This window comes from Paroedura picta, chromosome 13 (assembly GCF_049243985.1).
Source record: "Paroedura picta isolate Pp20150507F chromosome 13, Ppicta_v3.0, whole genome shotgun sequence".
NCBI lineage: Eukaryota > Metazoa > Chordata > Lepidosauria > Squamata > Gekkonidae > Paroedura > Paroedura picta.
Genome location: NC_135381.1, coordinates 21,358,268 through 21,371,344, shown reverse-complemented (window position 1 = coordinate 21,371,344; position 13,077 = coordinate 21,358,268). Strand labels below are relative to the sequence as shown.

Sequence of the window (13,077 nt, the reverse complement as noted above, 5' to 3'; positions counted from 1 at the left end):
AAATATCTAAGAGTGCAGGGCTGAAAATGACTCTCTTGTGTGGTAAATGTTCTTTCATAATGGCAGCCTTGCTGTGCTTTTTACACATTTTGGCCCTATCATGCTTAATCTTCCTTTAAATGGTGTAATTTTCCACCTTCACTATGTTTTCAGGTGATCACTTGAAAGTTTGCTCCCCAAGCTACACATGCTGCTCTCAAGAAATGGAAGAGAAATACAGCCAGCAGAGCAGACACGACTTCAGAAATGCTGTTGTTGAACTTAGCAGTAACTTGCAAGCAACTTTCAGTTCCAGATACAATAAGTTTGACGGTAAGTGCTAGACTTTACTGTGCCCAGTGGGTGAATCCTGAAATATCCCTCCGGGTTTAGTTCAGACAAACAGTGTTTTCCTCCCCTCCCCACCCCTTCTGTCTCTGTCCTTCCCCCCTCTTGATTTGAGGAGATGAATGACTCATGAATTGTGGTTGCAAAGCTAGAACATTGCTTGTTTTGCAGACTGGTTTAATAGAAATATTTGCTGATTAAGTCTCCCAAGGTACCCACAAGAGGAATGAGTGTGCCTCTCTGATTTAACTTTTAAGCGGTGCGTTCCATAGTAAAACTGGGAACCTCAGTTTCATTGAGGAATTCCTGCAAGCCAGATGGATGTGCCTTGCAGGAGTTTGTTTTCAGACATTACTTCTAGCTGGCTATCCTGATAACAGCACACTGTTGGCCTGGACACCATGTTTTATACATCTAATTATCAGAAGGGGAGGGGGAGGGCTGCATGGGAAACAGAATGGAGGCCAAATATGGTAAGAACAGTTCTCCTCCCTCTCTTCTGTTTCTTTTGATGGGCAATAGATAGCTAGCAGCTTTTAAACTCTTGGCGTGGCTTTTTAAAAAAACTACCAAGTATGCGGACTGAGCAATTTTTAAAACATTAGGAGTGGAATGGCAGGCTCCTTATGCAAGGACAAAAATGCAGTATTGGGGAAAATATCCTCCATTTATACAGCCTTTTAAATGCACATTGTTTTTCCTTTTGTTTGCCTAAAGGAACAGACCCCCCCCCCAACCACCACCACCACTGTGCTTTCTTTCTCAATAGCATTTAGACTGGTCTCCCTGGAAAATCCTGGGACTGACAAGATCAAAATGTTTTAATTCCAGTTGGTGGTTGCTCAGTTGAGCCACATGGCCTGTTGCACACCTCCCCTCTTCTTCCTCCACTTATGAAAATCCTTGCATGTAGGGAAAATGGAACTTCAGAAAAGAGAAGGCTGGGATGGGCACTTCTCCTGGGCATATTTTCTGCAGGCAGTATTGTTTAGAATATATAGACTTTGAGAAAAGAAGCAGCACTGAGGTTCAGGGTGGGCTGAGGGGGTAGTCAAATTCTACTTTCATGAGGTTGATGTTCTCTTGTTGCTTATCAGGAAGGTCCTTTGCATCCTTAACTGGCTCTGTGGCTCTTATTCTCTCATGACCACCTCTTCTGAGCTGCTTAGCTCACTGGGCAGTTAAACAGAGCCTTTTCCTCTTTGGGGTACTCTGGCTATACTTTATAAGGGAGACCAGTAACTCCTGTCTACACTGACCTCTCCAGTTGATGAAATAAAACAGCCCATAGAAAGGACAGCAAATTGTAGATTTTGTGGGTTATTGTATATTTGTAGCACAAAAGGCTTTCTGCCTCAGGTACCAAAGTACCTCATCTCTGTTCTTGGCCTAATAAAGATCTAGGGTATGTATGCACTTCTTAGCAATGCCACAAAACTCAGCCCTTGACATTTGCACTGTGCAAACAAAGACACAAGTCTATCTTGACCTCTTGTAAATAAAACAGAAGAGAAGGAGACCGGCATGATGGCAGCAACACAATACAGTCTTGAGTCCTTGTTGGGATTGTTGTGCAGTTGGGTCAGAACTAGGGCACTGCATCCTCAGAATGAGCAGTGCTACTAAATGCCTTTCTAAATATAGAGACTTTCATTTCTTAGACTATTAGATTAGATGTCTCCCTGAATGCCCAGTTCATCTATGGATAACCTGGCAACTGTAATGCTCAGTGGATATTCTGTGGATTGCATACACATGATAAAGAATTTTAAAAAGTAGGGACTCCAGTGCATTGTTGGGTAATGCAGGTTTATGACAACAGGAAGGTAGGGTTTGGGAGGATATAGATATGCATTACACTTGTTCAGGTTTTGCATTAACCCAGTTTGGATGCTGTTTCAAACAATTTTATATACACCTTGCGGTCCTTCTGTTTTGAAGATATGATGGAAAGATCCTGGACTGAATTTCATAACAACATGGTAGTTCCAGTTCTGGTTATATCTTAACGAGGACAGATTGGATTGTTAGTTAGTACCAGACCACGGTTTCAAACCAGGGTTAGTTGGTACGAAACCAGAGTTTGTAGCTAGCTTTATTCTCCATGGTTTGTATTAATTATGGGCTGTTGTGTCACCTGAATTTTTAAGACACAGTTTGATCAGCAGCCCTGTCCCTTAGGGCAGGGGTAGTCAACCTGTGGTCCTCCAGATGTCCATGGACTACAATCCCCATGAGCCCCTGCCAGCATTTGCTGGCAGGGGCTCATGGGAATTGTAGTCCATGGACATCTGGAGGACCACAGGTTGACTACCCCTGCCGTAGGGTTCCCTGGCTACAAGAAGGATGTAAGGAGAAGGACAGCCTCCCTGCTGGGGTGAGCGGGGGAAGGATAGAAAGTAGGAACAAATTATTGCACGCGTAACAGTTTACTGGAATAGTTGATTTCAGCCCAAGTCTCGAGCGAAGTAGTAGGAACAATGATACTATTAAGAGTCACAGGGATTACTTATTGATGTGGAAAATCTACTGGCATGGTCCCTATAACGGAAATGATAATGGATGTGACATCTGTTGTTCCACCTCAGGGAGCATGCCAGTAGATGGCCTGCAGTGGTGCCGGTGGTGCCAGAGCAGCGAGGCCTAGCACTGAGGCCTACTTGTTGCTCTGGTGCCGCCGTCCATCTTCCAAGGCTGCTCCCGCCCTCCTGAGAGCAGGAGAAGCCATGGAAGACTGGCAGGAGCAGCAGCAGCAGCAGCAGCAGCAAGAAGGCCTTGGCGCAAGCCCCACCCATGGATGTGTTCCACATCAGGGGCGAGAATCCTTGTCAGTAGATTTTTTGTCTCCCACCCCACTTTTCCCGTATTCTGTTGTTCAAGGCTAAAGCAAATAGAAGAAGAAGAAGAAGAAGAGCTAGTTCTTATATGCCGCTTTTCCCTACCCGAAGGAGGCTCAAAGTGGCTTACAGTCGCCTTCCCATTCCTCTCTCCACAACAGACACCCTGTTAGGTGGGTGAAGCTGAGAGAGCCCTAATATCACTGCTCAGTCAGAACAGTTTTATCAGTGCCGTGGCGAGCCCAAGGTCACCCAGCTGGCTGCATGTGGGGGAGCGCAGAATCGAACCTGGCATGCCAGATTAGAAGTCCGCACTCCTAACCACTACACCAAACTGGATGGTAGAGTAGAGTAGAGTAGAGTAGAATGAAACCAAAGAGTGGAAAGAAACCAAGCAAGCTTATTCTCCTGCTTGCGAGTTGCCAGGCTGCTGTTACTCTCCATCTTCTTCAGGACAGGAAAGGCTTAGCTTGGCGTTCTCCGGTGCTCAAGAATCCCTTTCACATTTGGAGGAGGGAAGGTCTTGCTGAGAACCTTTGAACTGGATGCCAGTGTTGCCTGGTGCTTCTCAGGCAACTTTGCAGTGATTTGGGCCTGTGACAGGACATGGGTACATAACCCGTGGTGGGGAAATTAATTTCCCTTCTACTCAATCAAAGGTTGCTGCAGTTTCAAAAGTGTGAATGTTTAGTCTGCAAAGAACTTCTTGGAAGATGATGGCAAAAGAAAATTCCTGCTTTATAATGATGAAACCAGTAAAAATGAAAATACCTTTATTGGTAGATGAGCTCTCTGTACACACCTAGAGGTATCCTTCCCATTGTGGATGAAATGCAGTTCTGACTTTTCTCCTTTAAGGTGAATATGTGGTCAGATTATTTGATGTCCTTTTCAAAGGTTACAAATTCTGTTGACTGGATGACACCTAAAACCCTGAGAGGCATGTTGGTTTTCTTCACCCATTTGTTCCTGATTCCTCATAAAACTGCTCCTACCCCTGCCCCAGACGCCCAACAAGGAGAGCAGCACACTGTGTATTTTTAGTTACTAATTGATGTCGACCAGTCTGTGGCCCATTGTTTGCTTGTTTAAAATTTAACATGCTTTAATCTTTGGTGCTGCCTTTTCCCACCTTCCAGCCTTAGTTTTTCAGTCATTCTGATCCCTTTGCATGTACATGTAGCAGCACTGAGAACTGGTTGGTCTTATATATCCAGCTATCCTGGTTTTGTGATATATATATATGACAAAAAGCTAAGGGAGAAAATAGCCTCCTTCCCTCCCGGATCTAGAAATCTGAGTCACAAATATACTTTTCAATCCCTGGAGGCTGTGGGGTAGAAACTGGAATAAGCATTTTGCAGGAAAAGAGATTGCATTTATTTAAATGTGTATGAATTTGCAAAATTTGATTTCTAATATTTTGATTAATCTTAAACCACTGGAATGCAAAACCCTTGGTTGTCTTGTCAGGATTTTAGAATACGATCTTTTCCTCGTCCCTTTTCTTGTTTGTTCTTCCATGCATGGGATGTATCAGGCCTGTAATTTCTTCCCAGTATAACCACATCAGCCACCTAAAAGGATGCTGGCAAAGGAGGAGCAGGACTTAATGCACAATAGGGTGACACAGTTAAGATGCCTGTTTGCTTGTGATCCTTTGGCCTGAACTGGAATGACAGGATTCTTTTACACATCAGCTTTTCTGCCGTCTTTCACCATGGTGCTTAAGTTCTAGTGTTCTTGATTCCAGCTGCAGAGAGACATGCAGAATAAAAACGACTAGGAGCATGATGTGAGACAAGACAATCCTGGGACCCACCATAGTCGGGAAAGTTCACAGACTGTCCCAAGAGGCCCCTCTGCATAAAGCCTTCAATCCATTTTTTCCTTGTGCTGAGACCTTTTCAATCATGATGTCAACTTTTCTGGGCATTTTTCTTTATTTAGGACTTTGCCTTTTGGCTCTTTAAAGAGCTTCCCCTTCTCCCAAGGGTTCTTGCTCCAACAGAGGGCGTAACGTCTTCGGCTTAAGTTTCTTCAAGCTGTGTGAGCGAAACTCTCTTCCTGTACTGATAAGTGCTAACACATGTTTGAAAAAACAAAGTGCTCAAAAGCTTTGGAACGTTGTCCCCATCCCCCTTTTCCTTCTCGACTTCACATTCCATAAGTGTGTGAATATTCTGTGTGCAGCAGTTTCTCACAACTCCTTTTCTGAGAGGAGCAAAAGACCTTTATGTTAATACTAGTATTAACATAAATACTAGTTATTTATTTAAAAATGGGCTTTGAAAGGGGTGGCAGGCAGGAAGGCATGAGAGGGTGGCTGTGGCTCCTTTTGGCCCGCAAAGCCGGCAAAAGGGAGTGGAAAGCCCCCCTCCTGCTGGCGGTGCTGCCGCTGCAGGCTCCCTTTGGCCTGGTGGCGAGAGCGCTTCCCGGGCTAAAGGAAGTGGAAAGCACCCCCTCCCCGCCAGCGGTGATAGGCTTTGTGGCCCGCAGGGAGGCTGAACCCCCCCCTCCCGGCTCCCTCCCAGCAGGAGCGTACCTGTGGGCCGCCAAGCCCTGTCGCTGCCTCTCTCCTCGTGGGCGACAATGGAGGCCGCAGCCACAAGGCCTCTAGCAGGCAAACTGTAGGGGGAGGGCCAATCAGGGTGGACCTGGACGGACAGACTCCTCCCAGGAGGCTTTTCCCCAAATATATAAGGGAGCGAAATAGTGTTAAGGATTTATCTTGGGGAAGATTCAAAATGGGGATAGCTAGGTATGATGTGCAGGATCAGTTATGGCAGCATAGCAAGTATTAAATGTGGCGGGAATTTAACTTGGTATCACTTGTAAAATAATATTCCTTCCTGTGATTGGCTTTTTGAGAACCAGCATAGTGTAGAGGTTAGAGTGCTGGACAACAATTTTGGAGAGGTAGGTTTGAATTCCTGCTCTTCTGTGGAAGCTCTCTGGGTGACCCTGGGCCCAATAATGAACTCTCAGCCTAACCTATCTCACATGGTCGTTGCAAGGGTAAACTAGAGGAAAAGAGGGTTCCCATTGGAGAGAAAGGTGGAGTGTAAATTAAACAATATTCATGCAGTAAAATGCTACTGTTCTTACCAACAAACTTGCATTTCCACACAGTCCATGGGAGGCATCAGTTTTGACATTAAAAGGGCTAGTGCAGGCTAGAGAGTTGCCAGTTCTGAATTGGGGAAACCCGGAGACTTCGATCTCTGTTGCTTGGAGGTGAGCTGTAATTCTGGGGGATTCTCTAGGTTGTACTTCAAAGTTGGCATACCTTGGGGACTGTATGCTAGACAGCTTACAGCAGGAGTAGTCAACCTGTGGGCCTCCAGATGTTCATGGACTACAATTCCCATGAGCCCCTGCCAGAAAACACTCATGGGAATTGTAGTCCATGAACATCTGGAGGACCACAAGTTGACTCCCCCTGGCTTACAGGACTTCTTGTTAGTACTGGATGAAATTCAGATCCACTAAAATCAAAGCTTCTCAGCAGATTGTATAATGTAAGTGCTTAGTATGCTTTCAGGAGAATACCAGTACAGTATAGAGAGTTCCTATAATTGCTGGCATTATGTCTTATGGTCTTATCCATGCGCTGAAGCAAATTAAGAAATACTTTCTAAAATCTAAGACACATTGTGCATGCTATGCACAGATGGGGTTATCAATGGAAGGTTACCTTTAAGCATTTGTGTTTCACAGGACCTTCTCTTCCTAAAGTCCCACCCCTCACAGAAAGCCATTTAGCCCGATCATTTAATGAGTACTGATTTGCTTGCTCTGCCATTGTAGAACACACTTCTTTACAATGCCGTAAACCAGAAAAATCAGAGTCCAGTAGCACCTTTAAGAACAAAAAGATTTATTGAAGGCGTGAGCTTTCGAGTGCAAGCACTCTTCCTCAGACTATGAACTATCATCATGACAGTGGGAATATAAAGCAAAAATTAATTCTGTTAAATCAGTAAACTGTGTCACAACATCCTAATACAGCCATATGATAATTCTTCACAGAAACAACTGAATTCAAGGGGATTGATTGGCTGTTTTGGCAAAGACTCTGATTTTGTTGTGCTACTTCAGACCGACACGGCTGCCCACTTGGGTAAACCAGAAAAGTAACCTTAAAATGTACAGCTTTGTTTGAGAACAAGTCCTGCTCCCAAGACAAAGGAAAGGTGTTGACTCATTTTGCCCTTCAAATTATCAAGATAGCAGACAGGAACTCCCTCATTTCTTTCCTCTTCAAGATCAGGCAGGCCCACAGGGGTGGCTCATTAAGGCCCAAAGAGCAGGCTTTTGCAAAAGAGAGGGAAAATAGATAATAGATCATGAAAAAAATAATAGCAAGGTCTTGTTACTTCTCTCTAAGAAACTGAATGGCATTGAAGCATCATGGAATGTGATGAGGCAAGTTGTGGGTCTAGTTTGCTTGCCATCAGTCTACGTTTTTAGCAAGACGGTACAATAAGGACAGTATTATACTCCCTGCAGAATCTGTTTGGGCCAGTATTATCATATGGTGTGGAGCAGTAGCATGCTGTAGCTTTGCTTTGTCACCATCTGTTAGCCAAATTTTTGTTTTCCCACCGCTCCTTAATTTTATGTATTATTTATTTATTGTGTAGGAATGACCCACCCAATACATGAAAGGATATTGTATGATGCCACCATTTTCTCATTTTGCTGTTTATTGAAGCTCAAATATTATTTGCTTTTGTTTCTTCTCATTAGTTTTTATTTTAAGATCTCTGTTGACATCAACCTCTGTTGACATTTAGAAGCCTTTTCTACTTCAAGCTCCCTGCTATTTGATGCCCCAAACACAGGAGCCCTCTGCAGAGCCTGTGTAAATGGGATTTTCTATAACCTTGAGGTTATCCCCAGGCAAGAAAGGTCCAGCATTGGCTACTAGCCAGGGAACTTCCACAATTAGAGGCAATTAACCTCTGAATAACCGTGCCAGAGGCAAGATCAGGGGAAAGCCTTGACCTCTGTGCCCTCTTGTCAACCCTACAGAATAACTGATTATTATTCTGTTATCCTGAGTGAGACTGGGTGCGGTACTAGATGAACCACTGAACTGATCTAGAGGGGGTTCTTATGAGGCGTAAGAATTCATTCTTCAGTTTGTGTGTTTGGCTTGGTTTCTTCTTTCTTTTGCACAAGAGTTTGAATTCTGTGCTAGTAAACAGAATCTGTTTTGCAAAATTGCATGTTACTGACTTGTCAGGTGCTCAAAATGAGTACTTAAGCAATTCTAAATGCACATTAAATAGATGATAATGTAAAGACCACTTCTCCACTCGTTCCTACTTAAGGGCCACATCCCACGAATGCCAAAGCACATAGGTTGCATGGAGAGGAAACTGTGTGGTGGTTTGGCAGTGGATAACCCACAAGGAATCTTTGGGCCCATTCCGCACAAGAATCAATGTGGCCAGTTATTTACAGTAAGCAATTCTGAAATTTAAAATAGTGGAATTTGTCGTTATGCATACCTGCCTTTGTAGTGGAATCCAGTAGTGTTGCAATCGTTTCCCACAGGTTTCCGGTCTCGCCAAAAATCGCTAGCCAGGAAGCGATTTTTCCTGTGCTTTGTCCCTCCCCTGGCCGTCACTCAAACGAACAGCCAATGGGCGGCCATTATCATGCTCCCGAAAAGCCCCTTTCCCTTTAAGACAGGTTTAAAAAAAAACACGTTGCAACGAATCTGCGTTGATTCGTTGCAACGGAGAGACCCATCTAGCTGGCAGGTGGTGTATGAACTGGCGATTCATCGTTGCCATGCTCCCCTGAGTGAAAAAAATATCCCCCCCCCCCCCGTGCATGGGTGCGATTTTTGGACGAAAATAAAGGGAACTTGCAAACGGGGCTGTGTTGTGCTTGGTGACTAGAGGTGAGCTTTAAAGCAGCTCTGTGGAGGGACTGCAGCCGGAGAAACCTTGCTGGGTGAATGAAGGCTCGCCTGTTCATTGCTCTCTGCTCGCTCTGAGAGAAAAAAATGGCGATTGCTTTCCAGAAGATCAGAGGGGGAGGGACTTTGCTGAAACCGCAACAATGGTAACACACAGAACTTTTTCGCTAGTGTTGCAGTTTGGTTGCAAGAGTGTAGCGCTTTCCAGAGGGTGAATCCACTTTTTGGGATTTCCTTGGAGGCGCTACAACGAAGCGCTTTTTGCTGATCGGTTTCAGGAGTGTGGCAGATTATGCACGACATTGTGCATAACTGCATTTTAGTAGCGATTACAATTTGCCACACTCCTGCTACAATAAACCTGTGCGGAATGGGCCTTGGTGTAAATGGCTTACTATGCAGGGTGAAAGCTGCTTCATGGGTCCCCCATGCTAGTCAGAATGGGTATGAAGCAAAACCATAAGACAGCAGCAGATGTGCACAGAGAGCCATTGCCATATGGATAAAGTTCTCGTTGGCCTTTGCTGGTTTATGCAAAATGGGCTTTGGTGCATATCCAATAAATGAGGTTCGTTATGCAAGCATGGTAGCTGACACAGAATTTGATCAAGAATTTTTAACATACACGCATGACACAGGCCTTGTAAATTTTCAGAAGCTCTTACAAGCTTCTTGCAAAGGATGCGTAAGCAATGCTCGATTCTTGAACAGTGCGGCAGTGGTTCTTGTATTCAGCACTGGTAACAAGCACTTCATTCGTTGCCACTCCCAGGCAATAGCTTGGGTTGTGTTTGTGACTGGACCAGCCCTGTGATAGATGCTAGAGAACAGTTGTTGTTAGGTGCAAAGTCGTGTCCGACCCATCGCAACCCCATGGACAATGATCCTCCAGGCATTCCTGTCCTCTACCATTCCCCGGAGTCTATTTAAGCTCGCACTGACTGCTTCAGTGACTCCATCCAGCCACCTCATTCTCTGTCGTCCCCTTCTTCTTTTGCCCTCATTCGCTCCCAGCATTAGGCTCTTCTCCAGTGAGTTCTTCCTTCTCATGAGGTGGCCAAAGTATTTAAGTTTCATCTTCAGGATCTGGCCTTCTAAAGAGCAGTCAGGGCTGATCTCCTCTGCAACTGACCGGTTTGTTCGCCTTGCAGTCCAAGGGGCTTGCAAGAGTCTTCTCCAGCACCAGAGAGCAGAGTGCTCTTCTAATATTATGTGCAATTTAAGTCCCTCAATTTAAGTCCCTCTAGTATGAATCATGTGCATTGTCCTCAGTGAATATGGGGAACTGTTGCACTTTGTTCAAACAGGCAACCTTTTTTGCCCCCTTAAAATATTTGGTAATACAGCTGCAATAAGTAGAATGCTATGCATGAGTTACAGTGGAATTCATGGACTCAGCACAGAGGTGTTTAACGATGTTATTTCAAAACCAATTCCATCTTTTAAGGTAAGCTTTCAGTGACGTAACCTATTTGGCCTTCCTATTAAAGGGGGGGGGGGCATAGAAGGAAAGGAAGTGAACTTTCAGAATGATTAAGTGAATTAGAAACTAATCTATACTGCCCGGCTAATCTCTATAGTATATACTGAACCCAAAAGAAAAAATTCTTTGCAAGCAGGAAATGCCAGTCATGGGAACGAAAGGCGTGCTGATATTGGACAGAGGCTTGGACTGGGGTGGGGGGAGGGGTTGAAATCAAGCACCTTTTTGAGGGCTCATGGTCCCTAAGACGCTGTGTCACTGCCAAGCCCGGGACTGTGTTAATAAAGAACACTTTAAGAATGTATTTAGGTTCCCTCCTCTCTCTCCAGCCCCAAGAAAATGTTCTGAGTTAGACTTTGTTTGTACTGGACTAGTTTGAAGACTTTTTAAAAATTGAACTCCGACATACTTCATACATTTTAACAAGGTTTAAATTCAAACCGGTCCAAGGACTTTTTTCACCAAGGCTTCTAACAACTTGGAGTGTAAACACTGCATCCTTTGAGGGTTTCAGCACAGAGGCTTGGTTTATTAAAAATGTATTTATTGAACACGAATCACAAAAAAAAAGGCACAGGACAGAATCCCAGATATCCAATGTCTAGCATAAAATAATGTTTTTGGGGGCTCTCATTCCTCCAGGATTTTCTTTGTCTCTTGAACCACACCTTACATTTGAAAAGTTCATGCATTCCAAAGTTATCAGCCTTCCTTCTCCAAAGCATCCACCCTCTCCCATTTTGAATTATATTAAATCATAAAATAATTACTTGCAGGGTCGATGGGAGTAGGTAATTTTGCAAATGACCTCTGGGCTAAAAGAGAATTGGTTTATGTTACAGACTGATGCCCTATGGTAGACACTTTCTCAGTTATTACAGTATTAATGTATCATGTCAAGTTTTCTTTAGCTCTTTTGTGCCAAACACTCCCAGTGTTTGATTGCGTAGTTAGAGCCACTGTACACTCTCCCCTGCTGGCATTTTAATCTCTCTGGGTTTTGTTTTCGTGATATATTTTTCCAGGCATGAGGTTCTCCTACAACTGATTCCTGCATCTGGTTGCATGTGAAAACATTCAAATCCGGTTTGTAAAGGATCAGATTGAGTGTAGAAAACACTTGCATATTAAGATTCCAGGTGTTAAAAACCTAGGAAATGCCTCTGGAAAAAGCAAGTTGTGAATTTGGTTACATTTATATGCTGCTTTGGAAAGGTGTTCAGAGGCCCTTTCTCCACCAGTGCATCACCAGTTCTCCTTAGTGCTAGCATGACCCATGCAGGGCTGTAGCTTGGCCTTAATGTTTTCAGGAAGGACCAAACTGTCTCTAGGCAACTTTTGTTGGGGAAGGATGCTGTCACCACCACTGAGGTAATTTAGTCCCCAAACATCATGACTAGGGAAGATTCAGCTTAAAGAAGTTGTTGGCCATCCTTTCTTTAAATCTTCCCCTCCTTTAAACAACTTTACTGTATTCACAGATAGAGATTTTTTTTTAAAAAATCCAAAAGTTTAAACTGAAAATAAGCTAACATTCTTTAACTGGATATTTTCCTGTCAGAAATTTGAGTCCTGCTTGGCATGGGTGGGAAGGTGAATTCTTACAACAAGCAAAAAGTATGGCATGTATGCAGAAGGTCCCCAGTTCAATCCATGACACGTCCAGATCAAGGATCTCAAGACAAGGGGTGTTGGGAAGGACCTTTCTTTCCCCAAGACCCTAGAACAGCCTTTTTCAACCTTTGACCTTGGAATAACCCCTGAAATATTCTGAGAGGGAAGAAATGGGCAGAACCAGTGGGGGAAGTGCAGCAGGTTCAACTCTTTCCGCCCATTCCTTTTCCATTGTGTGCAAATTCAATAAGGCAGCCACAGAAATCCCAAAGGACCCATCATTGGCCACTTTGGGGGGGGGGGGGCAAGTCAACCTGCCCAAATGAGAAAAGCAGCCTGGTTAAAAAAAAAAAAAAAGACGAGCCTCTTGTGGCGCAGGGTGGTAAGGCAGCAGAAATGTTGTCTGAAGCTGTCTGCCCATGAGGTTGGGAGTTCAATCCCAGCAGCCGGCTCAAGGTTGACTCAGCCTTCCATCCTTCCGAGGTCGGTAAAATGAGTACCCAGCTTGCTGGGGGGTAAACGGTAATGACTGGGGAAGGCACTGGCAAACCACCCAGTATTGAGTCTGCCATGAAAACGCTGGAGGGCGTCACCCCAAGGGTCAGACATGACCCGGTGCTTGCACAGGGGATACCTTTACCTTTACCTTTAAAAAAAGTATTTTAATAAAAAATATTTTAAAACAATTACATCTCTCCCTTTTGGAGTAGCCCCTTTATGGCTTAAACCTGGGGAGTAAACTGGGGGTTGCACATAATCCTGGTTGGGATTGGCTGCCCGAGAGAGCTGCTGCAAGTCACAGTAATCAGCTAGATTGAATAGTAGTCTGATTTGGCATTAGGCAATGTTATTTGTTCATAAAATATTCACCGTGGACTAAT

At 44.2% G+C, this 13,077-nt stretch overlaps 1 protein-coding gene across 2 annotated transcripts in view; it reads left to right on the top strand.

The window, feature by feature from the left end:
- The window catches only part of GPC4 (glypican 4), a 78,500-nt gene that overhangs the window by 38,124 nt on the left and 27,299 nt on the right, over positions 1 to 13,077 (top strand). Inside the window, exons 1-2 of one of the 2 annotated variants that reach the window (XM_077309416.1) lie at positions 12 to 42; positions 154 to 312. In XM_077309416.1, the coding sequence (XP_077165531.1) occupies positions 27 to 42; positions 154 to 312 (175 nt within the window). In that variant the 5' untranslated portion in view covers positions 12 to 26. Of the gene's footprint in view, positions 1 to 11; positions 43 to 153; positions 313 to 13,077 lie in introns of those variants that run through there. The other variant, XM_077309415.1, reaches the window with a different exon arrangement.